The sequence below is a fragment of the Manis javanica genome, chromosome 13 (assembly GCF_040802235.1).
Source record: "Manis javanica isolate MJ-LG chromosome 13, MJ_LKY, whole genome shotgun sequence".
Classification (NCBI taxonomy): domain Eukaryota; kingdom Metazoa; phylum Chordata; class Mammalia; order Pholidota; family Manidae; genus Manis; species Manis javanica.
The window spans coordinates 90,008,264-90,030,599 of NC_133168.1; the positions used below are offsets into that span (position 1 = coordinate 90,008,264).

The window sequence follows — 22,336 nt, forward strand, 5'->3', positions numbered from 1 at the left end:
GATGGTGGCCGACCGAGCAAACCCCTCGGAGGACTGGGGTCCCTATGAAGGATGGGGGTCATGACTTAAGACCCACAAAGGACGGGGTCATTACAGCTTCAGAGATGATAGCAGTCGCTCCCGCACGGATCCCCCTGGGGCATGGGAAAATGGGGTTCACAAAGGGCCGGGCCCCCCAAGGGGTGGAGATGGCGACCCAAGGGCTCCACAGAGATCTTGGGCTCCAATCGAGCCCCACCGGCAGAGTCCCGTCAGACGCGTCCTGCCAGGGTTGGCTCCGCGAGGGAGGGATCCCCCGCAACGGACAACTCCCCTGTCCAACCCGCGCTCCCCAGGGGCCCCCAGCTGGGCTGAATGGGGTTGTGATGGCCCAAGGGACAGGGTCCTGGACGCGCAACCGGGCGCCGTGGGCCAGGACGGCCCCACGACCCGCCCGGGGGCAGTCGTCGCCCCTCCTCTCCTGCAGCGGCTGGGCTGGAGGCGGTGCCTGGCGGGCGGGGGCGGGCCCAGAGACGGGGATGCAGTCCCCGGGCCGCGGGCGGCTGGAAGCACCGGGCCGGGGGCTGGGGTGGGACCGGCGGGTGCCATGGATCTGCTCTCGGCGCTGAGCCTAGGCGAGCTGGCGCTCAGCTTCTCGCGTGTACCGCTCTTTCCGGTCTTCGACCTCAGCTACTTCATCGTCTCCATTCTCTACCTCAAGTATGAGCCAGGTGAGCTGGTGCCGGGTGCTGGAGGGGGCTGGCATCGTGGGGCGGGGAGCAGGCTGGGGGGCACGAGAAGGTGGAAGCCCTGGACCCGGGGTAGGAGGTGGGGGGAGGGACAGTCTCAGGGCTGGTTCGGGGGAGCAGGCTGGTGCTGAAATCCTGCGGTTCTCCCACACGGGGGCGGGCAGAGGGGAGAGAAAGGTGGGAGGGCAGAGAGAAGAGACCCCAGGATGGGAGGGTTGGGGGAGGGGAAGCATTTGCAGGTTGGAGGTGTGGAGAGGGAAGCGCTTGTACCGAGGAGACGAACAGGTGTTGGGGAAGGGGCCAGGAAAAGAAATTCAGGGGTCCTGGCAGGGGAGGGTCGCGTGAACCTGAGCAAGTCGTGGTGAGAGCACAGGCCCGGGGGTTGGCGCTGTCCCGCCGGCCAGAGGTCCTGGCTTCCCGCAGCCATGACCTCCCTTCTTGCCCTTGGCGCGCGCAGCGGGAGCGGCAGCTGCGTGTCCATATAAGGGCCAGCAGTGCTGGGGGCTGTGATCAGATTCAGAGAAAAGTGACACCAGTGCCCCCTCGCCGCTGTGGCCATCGGGACGACTCCCCTACCTTCTCCCCAGTGCTGGATCTCCGCGCCCGGCGGGAATTCTTCCAGCCCTGGCCTTGATCCTTTCTCCACTTACTGAACAGAACCGGTGGTACGGTAGGGTGATTTGCGGTCAGCCTCCGCCTACCAGCTCCACAGGAGGGAGGGAAGACCCCCACATCCTTTTTTTTAAAGGATGGTTAAATGGCCTCCTTAGAATGTGTTCTATTTTTATGCAAGGTTCACCGTACGTTTCTTGTTCATCTCCTAGTAATTATTCTAGCACAACAGAAAACTGAAAGGACAAGAGAATTTAGCTTTAAAGAAAAGGTCTATCACCTGGAAACTTTGTGACCCTTTCTCCCACTTAGATGTCAATTACCCCTTTATTATCTTCTAAGAATTGAAATAACTTTTTCTTTTCAGATGATAAAAAAAGTGGTAGTATATATTAAACTATCAAGCTGAGAAGCATCAAGGGGAAAAGATACAGTTGATGTGTTGTTGACTCTTCCCGACCGATTTTCTATGCACCTATACCTCATAGTTATAGATGTAAACACATGATCTTATGCACATACGATCATACTCTGCTTGCCATGCTTTTTTCTTTTAATTTTGTTTTTGCTTGTCTATATGCCAGAGTCTATTTCTTTAAAAGCTCTTCTGGAGATCAGTTATTTTGCAAGGCAAAATATGCTTGTATTGTCTTAGTGTGACTATATTTCCTGCCTGGGGACAAGTTCCTGTTGGGTCAGACTCGTCCCCTGGGCAAGTACAGAACCTAGCATACTTTGGGAGCCCCATAGGGATGCAAGACAAGTGCCCAGGGGAAAGAGGTCTCCAGGCTGACTGGGAACATGTAAGGAGAGGTTGGGAGATTCTGGCTGGAGTCATAAAGGAAATCATCTGAACTGAAGTCCCAAAGGTTGAGAAAGTTCAGAGATTCTGAACACTTGATACACATTAGAGGTCCTGGGGGCTCTTAAAACCCCATCTCAGCTCCACCCTGGACCAATAAATATCTGGGATGGGACCCAGGCACACTCATGTTTCAAGCCCCCTCCAACAATGACTGCTGTCTTCTGTCAAGGTTGGGGACCCCCTGCCCAGTTCAATTCCCTCCTTTTGTAATGAGGGAAATGGGAAATAGAGGCTAAGTTCATTTGCATACTCAATGAACCTGCAGTTTTATGGCTGACAGATGACAGCCTTGGGATTTGAACCCCAGTTTACTTGACCCCAAGGATTACTAGGATTGCTGTGGGGTACTAACTGCCCCTTAAAAAAGGGAGGTGTTGGGCTTAGCTTTTAGCCCCCCAGTTTGGTGTTCCTGCTGAGCCTCTATAGAAGTTTCTTCTTAGAATCCATGTGCTGTTTACAGAACCACCTCCAGAATTTGCAGACCCCCTTGTTCAGAAATGAAGAATTTCAAGACAGTAACAGCAGAGCATTAAACTGAATCTGGGACCATTTTGAGCACAGGACTCCTGGGCAGCTTCCCAGATAGCATATGAAGCTGAGAGCCAAGCTGGCTTTTAGGAAAAAATCTCTGAATTAGGAGTCAGTTCTGCCTCAAGCCCTGAGTAAACACCAGGCTGGTTACTGTGCCTCCATAAGCTTGTTTGCACGCCTGTACAACGGGCTCATTGGTGAATAATTCTGGGAGTCCCATTCCTGGCTATTGTGAAGATCTATTGAGAACTTTGTCAGCGGCAGGACCTATGGCACTTGTGAAAGGTAGTTAAAATTATTTGTAACGTGTTTCCTGGGATGCAGGCCCTTTCTGGATCAGGCTTCCTTGAGAGTCCTAGATGAGGATGAAGCTCAAGGTGTGGTCCTCAGGTGAACAGTCTAGGAGCTGATTAAGTACAGCATGCCAGCCCCCTTCCACACTGAGACACAGTCTGATCCACAGAAACACACTGACATTTGAGAAGTAGTAGAATAGGTCCTTATTAAACCTAGAGCTGCTCAGTAGGGCAGGGAGGACCAGGTGGGACTCACCTCCAGGACCCTCGCTCTATGAAAGAAGAGAAGAGGAATCATCAGGTGCTGGCTGTGTGAATGAATGGGTGAATGAATGATTGAATGGTAATCCTGGATACCTTAAGCCCTGATCCAACCAAAGAACCTTCCAGACCAGTTGTTCTCAATTTGTGGCTATACATTAGACTCACCTGGGGCAATTTTAAGAAACCCCCCGTATCTTGGCAGCATCCCTCCACCATTTAAATCAGGATTGCTGGGGGTGGTACTCCATCAGCATTTTTCAAAGTTACCCAGATGAGAACCTGCCCTCTGCACCCAGCTCAGCACTACTGACCGTTAGAGCGACATCATTCTCTGCTGTGGGGGCCATCATGTACATTTAAGGATGTTTCGCAGCATCCCTGGCCTCAACCCACTAGATGCCAGTAATGCATCTCTGTAGTGACAACCAGAAATGTCCCCAGATGTAGTCGTCCCCAGTTGAGAACTCCTGGTCTGGACTGAGTCTCAAACTTGGGTACTTCCAAGGCTCAGGAGGGTGGGGGCCATGGCCAAGTGCAATCCAGCCATGTGTATCTCCACCTGTTTGGGACCAGAACCACCAGAAGTGATTTTTTAAGGAAAGCTAGAAATATGATTTGCAGCTTCCCGTGTTTATATGTTGGCTGCTCGAACTTTGTTTTCAATTAATAGACTTTATATTTTAGAGCAGTTGTAGATCCACAGCAATGTGAGGCTGAAAATAAAGTTTCCATATACTATCCGACCACCCCTGCCATCAACATTCTGCACCAGAGGGGAACATTTATTATAATCAATGAACTAACATTATTATCAGCATCATTATGATCATGTTATCATTATTGTCACATGTTATCAACATTATTATCAACCCAAGTCTGTAGTTTACATTGGAGTTCCTTTGTGTTTACATTTTGTGGATTTTGACAAATGCATAATGACATGTATCTACCATTATAGTATCATACAGAGTAGCTTCGTTAACCTAAAAATCCCGAGCTCCACCTCTCCATCCCTCCTGCGCCCCTCCCCCGAACTGCTGACAACCACTGATCTTTTTACTCTCTCCATAGTTTTGCCATTTCCAGAATACACAGAGTTGGAATCATGCAGTACACAGCCTTTTCAGACTGGCTTCTCTCACTTAGTCATGTGCATTTAGGTTTCCTCCAGGTCTTCCCATGGCTTGAGAACTCATTTCTTTTTAGCACAGACTGGTATTCCATGGTATGGATGCACCATAGTTTAATTATTCACCTATTGAAGGGTGTCCTAAACATTTTTAAAACGCATTTGGGGCCAAAGAGAAACAATTCCTCAATCCCTGGTTTGAGTCCTCTGGTCTGAACTGTAAGCTTTTTGAGGGTAGAGACTGCTTGAACTCCAACCTTGCAAGGCAGGGGCTGCCTTCTGCATTTTCTGGGAAAGGAGACCAAGGTGGAGAGCTGAGCTCAAAGGCTCCGAAGAACACTGGTCTTATAGTCACTGAAGACTATAAATATACCTCACATGTTTAGACCTCAAACTAAATAGCACAGAATCTCAGCAATGCTGTAAGTGCCCTGGGGAACCTTCTAGCACTTTCCTGCCATCCACAGACAGGGTGGTGACTCCTGGAGAGGCAATGTCCTGGAGCCCATCACAGGCCAGCACAGGATGCAGTTGGGGCTTCAGCCTCTCTACTGAGGCAGAGCTGATTTTTATAAATCCATCCCTAAAATTCCCACCCACGGGTACTTTCCATCTTTGTTCAGTTCCAAGAATAACTCTCACAGAATTGCTAAGCACTAAGCAATTTCTTTTTGGCCTCATGGCATCACTTGAAATATATGATAGCATGAGGGGTGACCAGCTTGTCCAGGTTTACCCAAGACAAGTACCAGAAGTCCCATGTCCCAGGAACTCCTGGGTTCCCAGCAAGCCAGAACATTTGGTTGCTGCAGACCTGCATTATATACAAGAGCAAATTGAGACCCAGAGAGGGGAGCGAGAAGACAAAGCCCACCCAGTGAGAAGGGAGTGCTTTGGGGGCAAACCGGGGATGGAACCCTACATTTCTCCTGCCTCCTGGTGCTGCCCCAACAGGCAGCAAGGGAAACGACAGGGAAAGAGTCAGGGGAACAGTTCCTTGGCCACTGCCTTGCTGTGGATCCTTGGGCCAGCCCCACTGGCATCCATCTGTCTTCTCATCTGTGGCAAGGGGGTGACTGTTCCTGTTCTGAGATAAATAAGTTAAAGAATGATAAGCAAAAAATGATGATAATGACACTGCATTGAATCATCACTACAACTCGGTGAGCAGCAATGCTCTCATCCTCATCTTTTGAAAGCTGAGAAAACTGAGGGACAGTCATTTGCCCAAGGCCACATTAAGAGGGAGTGGCAGAGCCAAAACCCAGGTATGTGACTTTTCGATCAGGACTTACCTTTGTACAAACACAGGAGCCTGCTTTACCACTGCGGAACCCCCCACCCGGCCAGCCCCCAGCCTCAGTCCCTGGGATGGTCCCAGAGGGCACATAATGACCCTGGAAAGAATTCAACCCCTGGGGCTTATTTTTAGTTGCAGAGGTATCCATTTCTGCACAACATGGGTGCCTCACCTGACCCGGCCCCTGAAGCATCCACCAGCTGCTCCAAAGGATTAACTCTCAGCTGGTTTCGTCTTAAATAGACACCCCAGAGAAGAGAAGAGAACATTGTGTAGGACCTTGGTAAATGCTGAGATTTAAGACAAACTTGAGGGCAGGGAGAAGATGCATTTGGGTTTATAACTCCAGAGTAAAACTGAGAATGGAAAATTTGATTCCAGCCCTTGTTAGGAGTTGGGCAGAGAAAGGGGTTAGGATCATCAACAAAAGGAAAAGGACGCAGAGAAAAAGTGGTTTGTCGATGACTACTTGGTTAGTTGGTGGGGGCAGTGAAGAGACAGGGGAGTGTGTTGATGAGTTACTCTAAAACAATGTTTATTAGGGATGTTCCAGATTATAAAATATAAAATATGGAAAACACAAAAAAAATGTAGCATATGCAAGAGAATGGATAAATAACTTGTAATCTATTCTTATGTAGAATACTATACAGCAGTGAAAAAGAATATTACTCTTGAAAATATCATGCTCAATGAAAGAGCCAGATACAAAAGATATACAAGTTCTAGAACACTCTTATCACCCCAAAGGAAGACCCAGACCCCTTGAGCAGTCACACCCCATCCTCCCTCCCCTAGCCTCTGGCAACCACTGATGCGCTTTCTGTCTCTATGGGTTTGCCTGTTCGGGATATTTCATGTGAGTGGAATCATACATGATGTGCACTTTTGGGTCTGGTTTCTTTCACATACCACGTTTTCAAGATTCATCCATGCCATGGCAACTATTAGGACTTCATGCCTTTTTAAGGCTGAATAGTATCCCATTGTGTGTACAGACCACATTCATCATCTGTTGGTGAACACTTGGGTCATTTCTCCCTTTTGGCCATTGTAACTAATGGTGCTGTGAACATGAACTCTGAAGAGTCTTCGGGATTCTTGTCGGTAGGAGAGCATGGAACACTGCTGCTACCCAAGGGTGTGAGACCTCCTGTTCCTAGATCCCCATTCATAGCCATCAGAGAATGGGTAGGTGGTCAGGGTCCCATGAGGGGGCTCAGGACAGACAGTGTGAGTCCCATGCAGAGTAAGTTAGGAGTGTGCTGTGTCCTTGCTTACCCAGTGACTTTCTGGGGGACCCCTATTTGCCCTACTTTTGATGACTAAGTATCTCATACACACAGAACAAGTAGCATGGATACCTCTCTTCCCTTCACACAGGCTTAACAGATGTGAACACAAATTTGCTTCAGATTTTCTTTTTTTAAATAGAGTGATAGACACAGCCAATCCTGTCCCTTCTCTTCCCTCCCTCTCTAAACGTGATTATTCCCCTAAAATCAGACAATGTTTTTGCCATGTCTGTCTGCATGGATACCTTCTCTACTGTATAAGGAATATCTAAGCTACATGTATCTAATAATTACATGGAGAATTTTGTGTTGTTTTAACTACATACATAAAATATGTAGAAACGTGTCATTTTGCAACCTAACCTTTTCTCTCAGTAATATCCTAATGGGATTTACCCATGTTAAGACCACGAGAACAGTGGTTCTCAACCAGAAGAGTTCTTGCCCCCAGGGGATATTTAGCAATACCTGGAGACACTTTGAGTCATCACAACCAGGGTGTGGGCATGCTGCTGGCATCCAGTAGGTGGCCAGGGGTGCTCTTCAACATCCTGTGGTGTCCAGGATGGCCCTGCTGTTGCGGAGAATGTTCCAGCAGCCCCCAACATCTGCGGTGCCACAGATGAAGAACCCAGATCTAGATCTAGTTTACTTCTAACTGGCAGTTCTGTGGCGTTCCATTTTGTGTGATGGTCCACCTCCTTACCGAGAAAGAGTACACTTTATTTTTCTGCTGCCATAACAGTGTGGCCATGAAATCCTTCTTCCTATGTCTCTTTACCCACATGTGCTTATTTTTGGGGGGTTAGTAGCAGGGAGTGGAATTAATTGCTGGGGTACCACATAGCTTCAGATTCCCTCAGTAGTGCCAAATTGCCCCCAAGGTGGTTATACCTGTTGATCCCCACACTGTATGTATAGGAGGGAAACCTGGGCTTTGTCTTCCTGGAAGAGGGGTGGATATTCCCCCTCCCCTCCCCTCCCCAGGTCTCTGTGAGGTTGACCAGCTGAGAAGACAGCTCCTTCCACAAAGAAAAGTGGACTTCTTGTCTCCTGGAATGAATGGCCCTACAATGACTATATTCCAAATAAAGTCCTGTTCAGAGGTTCCAGTGAACATGAATTCTGGGCAGGGGGACACAAATCCCCACCATAACTCACAGTAGGTAGGGATATTAATCCATATATTAAGTATGGTTGAAATCTCTAGGATGTAGTTGCCTGGGAGGAAAAAAGTAGAGCTGGGGAGGTTGTTACAATGTAACCAAAAGTGCTGGACACAAACCTCAGTGCCCAGGAGGTGGTCAGTCCACACTTGCTAGAATGTAAGCTGCAGGAGGGCGGCTCAGGCTGTTCCTTAGCTCACAGCTATGGACTGTGCGTCAGGCACCACTATGCACTGTGGATTCTGCAGCAGGTAAAACTGACAAGGTCTCTGTACTCACCAGCTGATAAGAGCAAATGGACTTGCTGAGCGTATCAGTAGTATATATAAGCATTTCTATCAGTAGCTTCACACACAGTACATGGCAGAGAGAGTCCAAGCATTGAGATTGGACAATGTAGGAGCATCTGATCTCTAGAATCAAAGTGACACTTTCCAAAAATAATCCCCAAACCTGAACCAATTATTTCTTTTAGTGAGATGTTTGATTAATAGGAGATCACAGGTTGTCACCTTGTCACCTCATGTCCACATTGACTGGAGCTGTCTTTGGATTCAACTACATTGTTTAAGGGGAGTCACTGGTACCAGTTCTGGACGTGAGGGATAAGGAGTTGTGCCTTATGCCTTGATCCTAAAGTCATTTCCTAGATAATGAAACTAGTTGAGGGAATAAACCAAAATGACGAAATAAGTCATCACACCAGGAGACACCCAGGTTCCAACTCAGGGGTGCTACTATAGGAGATTACGATCATGTTAGTACAAAGATAGAATATATTTGTAAAGATACTAAAGATTTTAAGTGGGTAGTACAAAGTATAAGGTGACTAATGGACATGTACCCCTAGTGGTTTTTGCAAATTTATTTTTTAAGAACTAGACTCCCTACCCTCCACTATTTTAATGTGGGATTTTAACATAGTTTTTTTATCTTGAGAGAGTTCAAGACTCCTAAGAAGTTACAAAAACTTCCTAAGAAGTACAAAGAATTCCCGAGTCCCCTTCACCCAGCTTCCCCCTGTGACATCTTACTGTGATGGTAACTTATTATTAAAACCAGGTAATTGACACTGGTACAATCCCATCGACAGCAACTACAGACTTTGTTCAGCAGTTTTTACATGCACTTTTAAAAATGTATTCTGTTACATTTTATCATGTGTGTAGATTCAAGTAACCACTACCACAGGATACAGAGTGGTTCCTGCACCCCAAATAAACTCCTTGGTAAACCTCCTGTAGTTACAACCCTCCTCTGAACCCTAACCTCTGATGACCTCTGATCTGCTCTCTGTCACTCATCACAAAGATTTTGTCACTTGGAGAATGTAATAGAAATGGAACCACATGGCATGTAACCTTCTGAGACTGGCTGCTTTCGCTCAGCATAACCATGCAGGTGGGGAGCCAGTGGGTTGTTGCATACATCTCAGGTTCATTCCCTTTTCATTGCTGAACAGTGTTCCATGACATGAACATATGACAGTTTCTTTAGCCCTTCACCCACTGAAGCCATCTGAGTTTATAAATACCACTGCTATGTACATTTACATGCATGTCTGTGTTAAACACCAGCCTTCCTTTTTCAAATAAAATCTTGCCCCAAACTCTGAGATGAAGCAGTACTAGGCATACTCTGGTTGAAATGGGGCAAGGGACCCAGAACATACACGCTTTGTCTCCTTTGCCTTTGCAAATCCTCAGTGTTCCCAGGAACACAGTTTGAAAAATGATTGCTCTTGAGAGCCCATCCTCCTCACCATGGGTACAGGATGTTGGGTTATCAGGACTGCAGGATTTCAGGACACCAGCCACTTCACTCTATCTTTGTATAGTGCTTAACATCGCTGCACATGAGAATCACTTAGGAGCATTAAAAACTCTGCAAGCCCAGTCAGGACCCAGACCCACCCACCAACTGAGATGCCCTGGGGAGGGATGCAAGTGTCAGGTGTCTGTAAAGTCCCCAGGTCATGCAGGTGTACAGCCAAGTTGGAGACCAATGCACTGAGCCACCACCTTGAGGGATGGGCTTCCCATTTCTATTCACTAAGCAACACCATTCTTTTGTATTTTGTTGTCTTGGGCTTTTAAGAAGATGCAATTTAGTATTGTTTATGAATGTGTATTCTCAGTTGCAGAAACTGAAATAAATTCCATTGTTTATCATTGTTAACAGCTTTATTGAGATATAATACGTATACTACCCAATTCACCCATTTAAAGGTTCACATTCATAGGTATTTGGTATATTCACAGTATTTTGCAACCATCATCTCCAAAAGCAACCTGCATCCTTTAGCTGTCACCCTCTCATCTCCCCCATTCCCTCCAGCCCTAAGAAACTCTTAATTTACTTCCTGTTATTCAATGTTAAAAACTGAGTAAGATAGCAAGACCTATAATAGGGTGAAGTTCACAAGGCAGTGGGAATGGTAGACTCAGCAGAGCAAGAAAGTCTTCCTGGAGGAGGTGGCTTTGTGCTTGGCCATTTCTGCTTTTGTGTCTTTGTTCCTCCCATGCCTCTAGCTTGTAATGGGCTCTCTCTCCCTTCTCAATTTTATTATTTTACCTTCAAGGATTCCCTTACCTGGCTTTGCTCATCACTTCCTGCACCCCTTCACACCCATGGGCACGCCCTGCACTGCCCCCATCAGTACGACACCCTGTGGTTTTCCTCTGCCTCGGTGGCGTTCCTCCAGCAAGACAGGGCTCAGGAACTCTTTGGCTTCACCTTTCATGTCCCTTCTGCTGTGCCTTCCCATCTGGGGTCCAGGAAAGCTCCTCCCCAGCATATAACATTCTCCACAGGAGGGAGGGAGCACAGCTCAACAAAAATACAACCCAATTTTTAAAAAATGGGCAAAGGACTTGAATAGACATTTCTCCAAAGAGATACAGGAGTAGCCCATAAGCCCTTGGGAGGATGCTCAGCATCAGTGATTGCGAGGGAAATGCCAGTCAAAACCACTGAGGTGCCCCCCCCGCCAGGATGGCTGTTTACTAAAAGAGCAGAAAACAAGTGTTGGTGAGGATGTGGAGAAGTCGGAATCCTTGTGCACTGTTGGTGGGAATGTAAAATGGGACAGCCAATGTGGAAAACACTAATTTTAATTAAAAATTAAACAGAATTGCCATCTGATCCAGCAATTCCACTTCTGGGTATATACCCAAAAGAATTGAAAGCAGGAACTCAAATATTTGTATAATCATGTTCTCGGCAGCATTAGTCACAATGCTCTAAAGTTGGAGACAGCCCGATGTTCACTGACGGATGAATGGGTAAACGAGGAATGTCACTCACCCCTAACAGGGAAGGAGCTTCTGACTCACGCTACAACCTGGATGAGGCTTGATGACATTCTGCCAAGTGAAATGTCAGTCACACAACAAATGCTGTGTGGTCCCAGTTATCTGAGGCCCCTAGAGGGGTCAGATTCATAGGGACAGGAAGTAGATGGTGGGGGCTGGGGGAGGGAGGGGAGTCAGTGTTTTATGGGGACAGTTGCCATTCGGGAAGATGGAAAAGCTCTGGAGATGGATGGTGGGGTGCTGCACGGCCATATGGGGTACTTAGCGCCCCTGACCTGGATACTCAAAATGGTTGAAGTGGTACACTTTATGTATATGTTTACACAATTTAAAAAATTTAAAAAGAGGAACCATATAATTACACTTACACGTGGATTCTAAAAATCAAAATGAACGCAACAGAAATAGATTCATAAACACAGAGAACAGACCAGTGGCTGCCAGAGGGGAGGGGGAGGTGGGGGAATGCGTGAAGGCGGTGAAGAGGTACACACTTCCAGTTATAAAATAATACGTCATAGGGATGAAAGTAGAGCATAGGGAATATTGTCAGTAATATTATAATAACTTTGTAGGATGAGAGGGTAGCTACACTTACCGTGGTGAGCATTTCCTAAAGTATGTAGTTGTCTAATCACCATGTTGTACACCTGAAGCCAGTATAATATTATATCAACCATACTTCAATTAAAAAAGAAACGAGGGAGAGACCAAGAGCACAGGCGTGAGCGTGGAGGGCTCTCGGCATTGGCCTGCGGCAGGAGTAGCTGCAGCGACGGAGCCCTGGCAGCAGTGGTGCGTCTGCCCGAACCTCTGTCCCCGGCGGAGGTACGAAGAGTGATAGGTGACCTGACTGCAGTTCTCCACGAAGCTTTGGGTCTTTCCCATACAAACCCCGCTGTTTGAGACCCGGGAGGGACTGCTAAATGTGAGCTGCCATTACGGTCCACCGCCACCTCTGTGAGCCGAGGACGGGCTCCGGCCCAGCTCTGACTTCTCTGTGTAACCTCGGACACGTGTGCAGACTCTCTGAGCCTTGGTTCTTCCTCTGAAATGGGCGAGCTGCAAGGCACCGGGCAGACATCTGCAGAGGCAGCAACCATCGGATGGGCTGACCAGGGGGCATGGGGGTGAAGCATGCCCTTGGTGACGGTGGGGGACACCCCATGCACCCGCAGGAGCAGTCGAGCTGTCCCAGCGCCACCCCATGGCGTCCTGGCTGTGCGCCATGCTGCATTGCTTCGGGAGTTATATCCTGGCAGATCTGCTTCTCGGGGAGCCCCTGATCGACTACTTCAGCAACAATTCCAGCATTCTGCTGGCCTCCGCCGTCTGGTAAGCACTGCCAGGCTGGTGCGACATGGGAGAGCAGAGCCCTGGGTGGGCACAGGGGTGACCCAGCCAGCTGGGAGGTGGGAGGCACCGGGTTGGATGAAGTAGGAGAACCCATCGGCACACCCTCCATGGGGGCCCTCACACCACTCACCACTGCCTGGCTCTGTCCTGAGCCCAGCAAGTGGGGGTGGGGGGTTGGGACACAACCTCGCCTCCTGAGGGCTGTCACAGCCTGTGTCCCCCTGACGCCAGGCATTCTCTCCCCAAAGGTACTTGATTTTCTTCTGCCCCTTGGACCTCTTTTACAAATGTGTCTGCTTCCTGCCTGTGAAGCTCATCTTCGTGGCCATGAAGGAGGTGGTGAGAGTCCGCAAGATCGCAGTGGGCATCCACCATGCGCACCACCACTACCACCACGGGTGGTTCATCATGATCGCCACCGGCTGGGTCAAAGGTAAACGGCCAGGACGACCACAGTGGGAACTCAGCCCCGTTGGAAAGCCCTCCTCAGTGGTATATATCTGGTACCAGAGTTGACAGCCACTGCTCCAGGCTAAAGGGTGTCAGGCCTCCCCCGGAAGTCCAACCTCCCCATTAGCCCACACCTTCAGGGTAAGTGGATTCTTCCAGAAATTTAGCTGTCAAAGGTAAACACCACCATCACAATGATGGCTGAGGTCTGCAGAGCAGGTTTCTCAACTGTGGCACTGCTGACATCTGGGGCCGTGTCCTTCTCTGGTGGGGCCGTCCTGTGCCCTGTGGGATGTCGTATGGCATACTTGGCCTCCATCCACTACATGCCTATAGCACCTGCCAGGGTAAACGAAAAATGTTTCTAGACACTGCGAAATGCCTCCTGGAGAGGAATTCACACCCTTGTAACTCCAGGGGTTAAGCTTTGTGGACCACGGTGCTTTTGTCAGCCCAGTAAATCCTTTTATGATTTTAGGTGCATAAAATAAAATATATAGAACAATAAAGGAGGCCCATTATTTTAAAATAGCTATACATTTGTAAAATATGACAAAGTGATTCTATGCACCTTTGTTAATGCATTAAATAGCAGACCTTCCACTGGCTTCTCATTACTCTCAAACTTTTGAACTGATGATGAATACAGATATCTTGAAACCATCTGCAGCAATGAGAGTGTGAAAAGAAAAAATCCGTGAATTCTGTTGGTGATAGAGTCACAGCCTTGCAAATCCCTCTGAGGTCATTGCCTCCCACGATGACGGAGGGAAGACTGGGCTTCTTCAGTGAGGAGTGTGAAAGTGAAGATGTAGCTCGGTTTCCTGTCTGGGCCCGTGGGCTCCAGGTTAAGACCCCTTACTCAGGGCAGGTTTTGAGATGAGGCCTTTGTGCATCTTACCCCATCTGATCCTTCAGACTCTTCTTGCGTCAAGAGAAATGCAGTGTCATCCCCTTTTATGGAGGAGGGAAATGACGTGACTTGCTCAAAATCATGCAGCAAATGGGGTGGAGCTGTGTTTCACTCTAGGTCATCTGAATCCAGTGTCTAGCTTGGAAGCCTTCCTTTTCCCCCTCATCCATTAATGCTAAGAGGCAGACCAAGATAGACTTTAAAACAAAAAGCATTACTAAAAATAAAGAGGGACACTTTATAATGATAAGTCAATCTACTAGGAAGATGTAACAGTTATACACCTATGTACACCTGAAAACAGCACCAAAATGCAGAAAGCAAAAACTCTGAGACGTTGAAAGAGGAACAGACAATCAACAATAGTAGCGGTAGAGGTGGAGCAAGGAGTAACAGGAAGAGAGGGAAAGAAGGCTCAAGCAGGCGCTGAGCCACCATGGACCTTATCCCTGCCTCCTGCCTGCAAAATGCTAGAGCCTAGAGTCACCTTCCATCAAGCCCCGGTGTCCTCAGCACCACTGGCATTTGGGGCTGGGTCGTGCCGTGCGGTGGAGGCCATCCTGTGCATGGTAGGGTTCCCGTGCAGCTCCCTGGCTGCTCAGTCAACCCACCTGATGGCTGACAGCAGTAATACCTGCCTCCTCAGGTGCAACAACTAAAACTATCTCCGGATACTGCCAAATACCTCCTTGGCAGCAAAACCACCCCAGATAGGAACACCTGGGTCAGAGCTACAGCTCAGACACCCCACTTAGCCCAGCCATTCCCACAGGGGGTGTCCCAGCCTTTTGGGCCAAGGCATTTAGGCTAAATGGGAAGATTATTCTAGAAATATAACCACTACGTCTCCATCTGGGTTTCCTTATTCTTTCTCTAAGAAGCCTGTAGTAGACAGCAAATTCTCCAGGATGCCTCCGAGAAGGAAAGTGGCTTGAGAAATGTTGAAAGCTCAGAGCCGCAAAGGGAGAGAGACTGGGGGTGGGGAGGCCTCTGGAAGAAGCCTCAGCACAGCTCGGTCCCAGGTGGGAGGCACCAGGGCAGACAGCCCACATTGGTATGAAACATACCTTGCAGGTGGGATCATGACCTCTATTCCTCCTGCTGGTTTTGCTCCAAATGTGCCGTGTGACCCTCAGCAAGACTGTCCTTTCAGGCCCCAGTTTCCCCACCTGCAACTGATGATCATGCACCGCAGCCTCAGTGTCCCTCCGAAGAAGACTCAGGGAGCAGAGGAGCTGCTTTTCTGGGAATTCAGCCAAGAATGGGGAACTGGGGGTGGTGGGTTTGTTCAGAAGTACCCACCCTGTCCCGTAGGCTCAGGTGTTGCCCTCATGTCCAACTTTGAGCAGCTGCTGCGAGGGGTCTGGAAGCCGGAAACCAACGAGATCCTGCACATGTCCTTGTGAGTATCCTGTCCGCCCCCCATCCCTCCTGTACATACAGGTGCCTCCAGGCCTGACCCTAGGTTGGGTATACCTGGTAATGTGGAAGCTTCAGCCCCTGATTCTGGCTTCCAGGACTTCAAGGGGCCGTGACTGGGGGACTCCAAAAGGGGCATCATGGCTCTGCCTAGGGGGCAGGGGCAGGCAGAGCTACAGGGAGATGAGACATTCAATTTGGGTTTTGAAGAGTAGGAGCTTTCTGGTAAAGGAGGAGCCTGCAGGCAGAGACTAGCACCTCTGCCAACTGTCAATTCAGAAAAGAGCAATGATTCTACCCAGTCCTAGAGGATTGGGGTACAGAGGGTAGGTGGGGAGTGAGGAGTACAGAGTGTGGGGTGTCGAGCATTGATGGAGAGCGTGGGGCATGGAGTGGGGCTGGGGAGCGTACCTGGGGCTAAGTGGGGAACAGTGGGCAGGGCCAGATAGCATCCAGGACCCCTGGGACTCTACACTGCATGTAGTGTAATACATTTTGAAAAGATTTAACAATTCTAGGCTGGTTAAATTTTCTCCCAAACTACAATCAAGCTGTGGGCATTTAAATATGACAAAATTAAAAGGCTCACCCATGTGGCAGTGATAATTACCTCCTTACCAACAAGGAAACAGGGACCCGGGCAGTTGCATTGCCTGCTACTAAGTGGGCAAATGGCTTCCCCTCTCACGTTCCATTTCCACCTCATTATCCGAATGTGAGGGCTCCATGAAATCACACATACAAACCTGCTAGCCCTGGTACCTGGTGAGCACTTTGGAAGCATCAGATAGAATTATTGTCATAAAGGATAAGCAATGAGCCACAGATGACAGGAACAGAAATCCCAGTCTGTCCTCGGCAACAAGTTAAAATACTGCAAACCTATTCTGCAAGAAAGAAAAGTTAAGAAAATTCATGTGTTGTAATCCTTCCTTCTGTGGGGAGAGTGCTGTTCAGGTGTCCCCAGCCAGGTTCAGTGATTTGCCAGAAGGCTTCACAGAACTTGGCAAAGCCATTATACTCGTGGTTAGGGTTTATTACAGCGAAAGGATACAGGTTTACATTGGCAAAGGCAAACGGTGCATGCGGCACCCAGGAGGGGTCAGATGCGAGCTTCCAGTTGCCTCCTTTTAGTGGAGCAGCGTGCACACCCCGCTTCTCCCAGCATCCGGTGTCGTAGCATGCACTGAACACTGCCAACGGTGATGCTCCCCTGAGCCCTGGTGTCCAGAGATTTGACTAGGTCTTGGTCACACAGACAGCTGACTGCCCGCATGGCTGACCTCAGTCTCCAGCCCCCGCAGAGTGAACTGATAACAGATGGCCCAAGGCTCCCACCCTGAATGGCATCTGGAGGGACCCCAAATCCCCTCTCAGGAAGGACATTCCTAGAGCTTAGCAGTCACCTCCCAGGAGCCAGGGGCAATGGGAGCTGGGCCAGCCATGGGTGGGCGGAGAAGGGGGATCTGGGCCAGAGGTGTGGCAGCTCGAGCTGGGCAGTGCCTCCAGGTAACTGAGGCTGTCCCCTCCAGCCCCACCAAGGCCAGCCTGTACGGAGCCATTCTCTTCACCCTGCAGCAGACCCGCTGGCTCCCGGTGTCCAAAGCCAGTCTTGTCTTCACCTTTACCGTGTTCATGGTGTCCTGTAAGGTAAGCCTTCCTGCCCTGACCCACACTGACCCACGCCTTCCAGGCTGGGAGTGTGGGCCGGTTGCCTTGTGTGGCCCAGTAGGCCAGCCCTAAGGCAGGGGGCACTGGGGCAGCCTGCCAGTGGGTCTGTGCATGGCAGGAGCATCTGAGAAGAATGGTATCCAGCAGGTGGGGATGGGGCGAGGGGGACAAGGCCTTCTGGGCACAGGAGCAGTGGGGTTGGATTCCACGGAGTCTGGGGAGCTGGGGCCTCGAGCCTTGAGCTTGGAGAGCAGACGGATGGTGCCGGGAAGGGACCCTGAGGACGCCGGGGACTCAGGCCAGACCCAGGATAGGGCTGGTCTGACCTCAGGGTTTGCGCTGGGGCCATGCCATGCAGGACGGATCTTCGAGGCCACACTGTCCTTCCTCCCCGCAGAGCAGGGAGGTCCCTTGCCGGCTCCCTTAGAGGGAACCACAGACCATGAAGAGGGAAAGGCAGCAATTGACCCCAGACTAATCACAGCGCCTCTCAGAACCCGGGGGTGGGGGCACTCACAGGGGTGCCCGGCATGGTCTGGGTTTCAGCACCGAGAGTCTTGCATCCTAGGAGACCCAGGACAGTCGGTCACCCTCCTTGGGGGTGCGTGCGGCCGGAGGGCTGTGTCCGAGCTACCTCCAGCCTTGACCTGGTTGGTCTCTCCTTTCCCTCCCTCCCCACCCATCCACCCACTTGCTCTCTGCCTTGGTCTCCCCCGGCCCCCTGTCTCCCTGTCCCCTCTGCCTGTCCCCCACCTCAGGTGTTCCTGACGGCCACTCACTCACACAGCTCCCCTTTTGATGTTCTGGAAGGCTACCTCTGCCCTGTGCTGTTCAGGCCAGTCTGGGGAGGCAACCAGCATGACAACCATGGCAGGCCCCACGGAGGCAGTGGGCCCAGCTCCCCACACTCAGCCCTGTCCACCAAGCCCAAGGAGGAGCTGAGTGAGGGCTCCAGGAAGAAGAAGACCAAGAAGGCGGATTAGCGGGGTGGTCCAGGGGCCCACAGGGCACTGGGGAGGAGACCTGGACCCTCAGAGCTGGGGTGGGTGGGCATCTTGGGCTCAGCTCTCCCCTCTTTGGGCCTCGACTTCCCCATCTGCAAGCTGGGGCCATCAGCGGGGCTGATGACGGGGGCTAAATAAGATGTGGGGGTGAAGGGCATTTGTAGGAATTGGGGGTCCCGCTCTGTCTTCCCGGCCTCCATAGAGTCCCAGCCTGGGGTGGGGGGGAGGCACAGAGTCCCAGCAGCAGTTCCAGCCAGAAACCCTGGTAGTCATATTCTTGATTCTGTTACTTCCTCTCTAAAATCGCGTTCTTGACCCTGGAAGAATTTCAAGCCACGTTGAGACATCGTTGGACAGACGTTTCCCAAGTATCTGCCATGAGGCAGCTGCTATGACTTCGTCTTTTTCTTGCCAGCTCCTCCGGAGCAAACCTGGGCCTTGCGTTCCCTGTGTGTGGCGCAGGCCCCTGGTCCTCCTTTGTACAAAAGAACTGACGTGAGGCTAGACGCCAGCCAGCCCTATAAACTCACAAGCATCGTGCAGCCAGCAGAGAGGTCAAAGTGAAGGCACAAAACAGGATGTTGGCAGGCCTGAGAGTAAGTTCTGGTTTTGCTCCTAACTTGCCATGTGACCCTGGGCAAACCCCACCTTATTAAATGGAAATGTTGGAATAGGTCAAGAGTAGGAAAGTTTTATGGCCCATGGGCCAAATCTGGCCCACTCTCTGTGTTTGTGAAGTTTTATTGGCACACAGCCACATTCATTCGTTTACGTATTGTCTGTGGAGTCTCTCAAGCTACAACAGACTTAAAGGCATCACAACCGACACTGTCTGGCCCACAGAGCTGAGAGTATTGGCCTCCTGGCCGTTCACAAGAAAAGTTTGCCCATCCCTGCACTGGATGATTTTTAAGCCCCCTCTCTGTGGGTGAAATCGCAGTATTTCCAGAATCTCTAGCCTGGCCTTAGTGCCTCTCCTTATCAAGAGAGATTCACAAGGAGTGGTGAGAAGGAGAGGTGATACAATGGTGGGGGGTGGTTTACAGGAAGAGGTGATTACAAGGGTCGGGGGAGCGAGGGTGTATCTGAGCTGGAGAGGTTTGGTCAGGCCTCCTTTTTACAGCTGGGTCGCGAGAACACAGGCGAGCAGAAGTGGACTGTTTGTAGGCAATAAACAGGTTTCTCCCACTTTATTTCTCCCTTTGACTGATTTCAGCTTTCCAGGGTAATTTGCTCTGGGCTGGGAACTTATTTTTTCAGTTTTCGAAATTTCCCTAGTGAAGATACACTGATTAGGCAAATCGGAAAAAACAGGTTTTTTTTTTTTGGTTTGGTTTCAGAACGTAAGTTTACTAGGTTAACTTAGGCCCCTTAGGTTTCGATCATTCTTGCCAAAAGGGATGAAGGAAGGAACCTGCTTAGATTTTCTTTAAAAATTTTTAAAAAAGGTATTTCAAAGTAAAAATCAAAATGATTTAGATTTTTACGGTAGTATCGCCACGCTCCTAGGGAAATACCTTTATTAGAAAGCAGTGAGCAGAGTGAGGGAGCGATGCCCTCAGACACCTCCGCCGCCCAGGAGCCCAGCGACGGCAGGCACGCTCGGCCTCCCTGGCCCGCCGCCGGCGTGCGGACCAGGTGGGGGGCGGGGGCCGTGCCCTGGTTTCTGAGCGGACACCAGACACGTGCCTCCAGCGTGGAGCGGCTGCAGGGGCAGCGGGGCACATCCTGGGCGATGGACACGAGGCCCCTGGACTTTATCTGTAATTGCTTCTGGTATAACTTTGGTCTTACCTGACCAGACGACCCCCAAGAATTTGACAGACAAACCAGGTCCCTGAACCTTGGTGCTGTTCACAGCCCATCCTTTCTCCTGTAGACGCTGCAGCAGTCTAGGAGCAGCACCTTCTAGATCTGAAAGAGAATTGGATGTGAGCATGACATCATCACTATAATGGTACAGCTGCACCACTGGTGGTTTCTCCCATGTAGCCAAGTCCTGGGCTACAAGTCTATGAAAGATGGCGGGGCTGTGGGGGTGTCCCTGTGGAAGGATGGTGAAAGTCCATTCCGTCTTTCCCATGTGAAAGCAAACTTCCTGACTTTCCTGCCCAATATCAATGGAAAAGAAGGCGTTGGCAAGATCTGCCACATAGTGGTATGTTTCTAGTTCATGGCTGAGGGTATCCATCAGGGCTGCAATAGAGGGGACAGCAGCATGCACAGGGGGTTTGACTTTATTCAGCTCTCTGTAATCCACAGTCATACGCCAGGAGCCATATGGCTTTTTTATCGGCCATATTGGGGAATTGAAAGGACTATGGTTGGGCTTTATAATACCCACCTTTTCCAGCTCCTGGAGAGTTTCTGCAATCTCTTCATGCCCTCCAGGCAGTTTGTACTGTTTGGTATTGGTCACCTTCCCAGGCACAGGCAAAGCTATGGGCGGGTGCGTAGCATGTACCCTCAGAACTGCCTTCACCACATGCACTCTCAGTCTGAACTCTCCTACAGTGGTCTGCAACCATAGACCCTGCAGGATATCAATCCCCAAAATATACTCAAGGATGGGAGACATATACACAGTATACTCTTTGGGGGTAGATGCTCTGTTCCCAAAGGGATTTTGGCTTTTTTTCACTCTGATAGCCTTACCCCGTATCCATCTATGATAGTGGGGGTCCTGGGGAACTGCTCAGGGTTACCATGAATCAGTGAACATTCAGCCCCTGTGACCACCAGAGCCAGGACACGCTGTATGTTCACTGGCGGATTACATCTTGGAGAAGAGCCATTTAGCAGAAGGCCCAGATGACTTAAAAGATCCCTTCCACCCAAAGCTCAGTTAGTGCTGGTGGGGGCCACATTTCCCGAAGGTGTAGGCCAACCGCTGAGGAAAGTTGCCAGCCCAGACTCTCTAACCACCATCACCAGCTCCAAGCTCCACTGTATCACACCTCATGTCAGACAGACATTTATGAGACTTGAAGGGAGCAGAGACGGTGACTGAGTTGGTACAAGTCCTCACGGAGCATGACAGAGCATGTAGGACCGGTCCCTCAGGAACTGTTCCGGTGTTCTGTAATAGCTCCAGCACTGTGAACTGGCTCGGATACATTCTGGATGACCACAAAATCCAACACCAAGGCTGCAGGGACCAGTGCCGGCCTCAGTGAGGGCAGGTGTTTTCCAGTGCTTCCAGAAGGGCTCGCAAGACACACTTCTCTGCACAGACATAGGCTCTCGGGGCCTGGATAGTACCCACATGGAACTGATTATCAATTATGATGTCCCCCTCACCCTGCAGGACTACATCCACAGAGCAGGGAGGGTGGGCCGTGTGGGGAGCAAGGTGCCAGGCGCCATCCTCAGCTTTGTGACCCATCCCTGGGATGTGAATCTGGTTCAGAAGGTTGAGCTGGCAGTGCCCAGAGGAGAAGCCTTCCAAAACTAGGGTCCTCAGTGAAAGAGCCTTGGTCCCAGCAACCTTTACTGCAATAGTTTAAATGAGGTGCCAGTGGTGGGTGAGCACACTTGTTAGTAGGACATGCTGGGCTGCCCAGTTGCCTCCCTGAAGGCTTGGTGAGCTGCTGTCTGGCTTGAAAAGGTAAGCTGCTGGCCAGCACTGGAGGGTGAGCTGCTGAGCGTGGCTCATCTTTCACATGACTCATGAAAAATAAAGTTGATTTTCACTTTGTATTATGTCATGATTTCTAACAATAAATGATGTTTTTATGGGTCTTCCCTAATAATAGTTACCATTGGAGCAGGTCCCTGGAATCTGAGACGATTCACACTGCAAACTATACAAACCTAGGACAAAGGCTCTTTCATTTGATGTTTTAGTTTCTAAACATTCAGATTTTATTTCCTGTCCACAAAACACCCATTAAGCTCCCAGAAAGGAAAGGGGATGTGACTAGCAGTAGAGAGAAATTTTCTTCACCAACAGTGGCGGAGGACTTGACCCTCCGGGGTGGATGAAGCTGGCTGGTATTGATGATGCTGGGCACATGCTCGGGC

At 50.0% G+C, this 22,336-nt stretch overlaps 1 protein-coding gene across 1 annotated transcript; it reads left to right on the top strand.

Moving 5' to 3' along the window:
• The first annotated feature begins 483 nt into the window (after positions 1–483).
• Positions 484–22,010, top strand: TMEM38A (transmembrane protein 38A). The gene is made up of 6 exons (XM_017671397.3): positions 484–710; positions 12,679–12,835; positions 13,105–13,289; positions 15,534–15,621; positions 17,171–17,288; positions 18,068–22,010. The coding sequence occupies exons 1-6, from the start codon at positions 587–589 to the stop codon at positions 18,290–18,292; spliced, it is 897 nt and encodes a 298-aa protein (XP_017526886.1). The 5' UTR covers positions 484–586; the 3' UTR covers positions 18,293–22,010.
• The last annotated feature ends 326 nt before the right edge of the window (positions 22,011–22,336 follow it).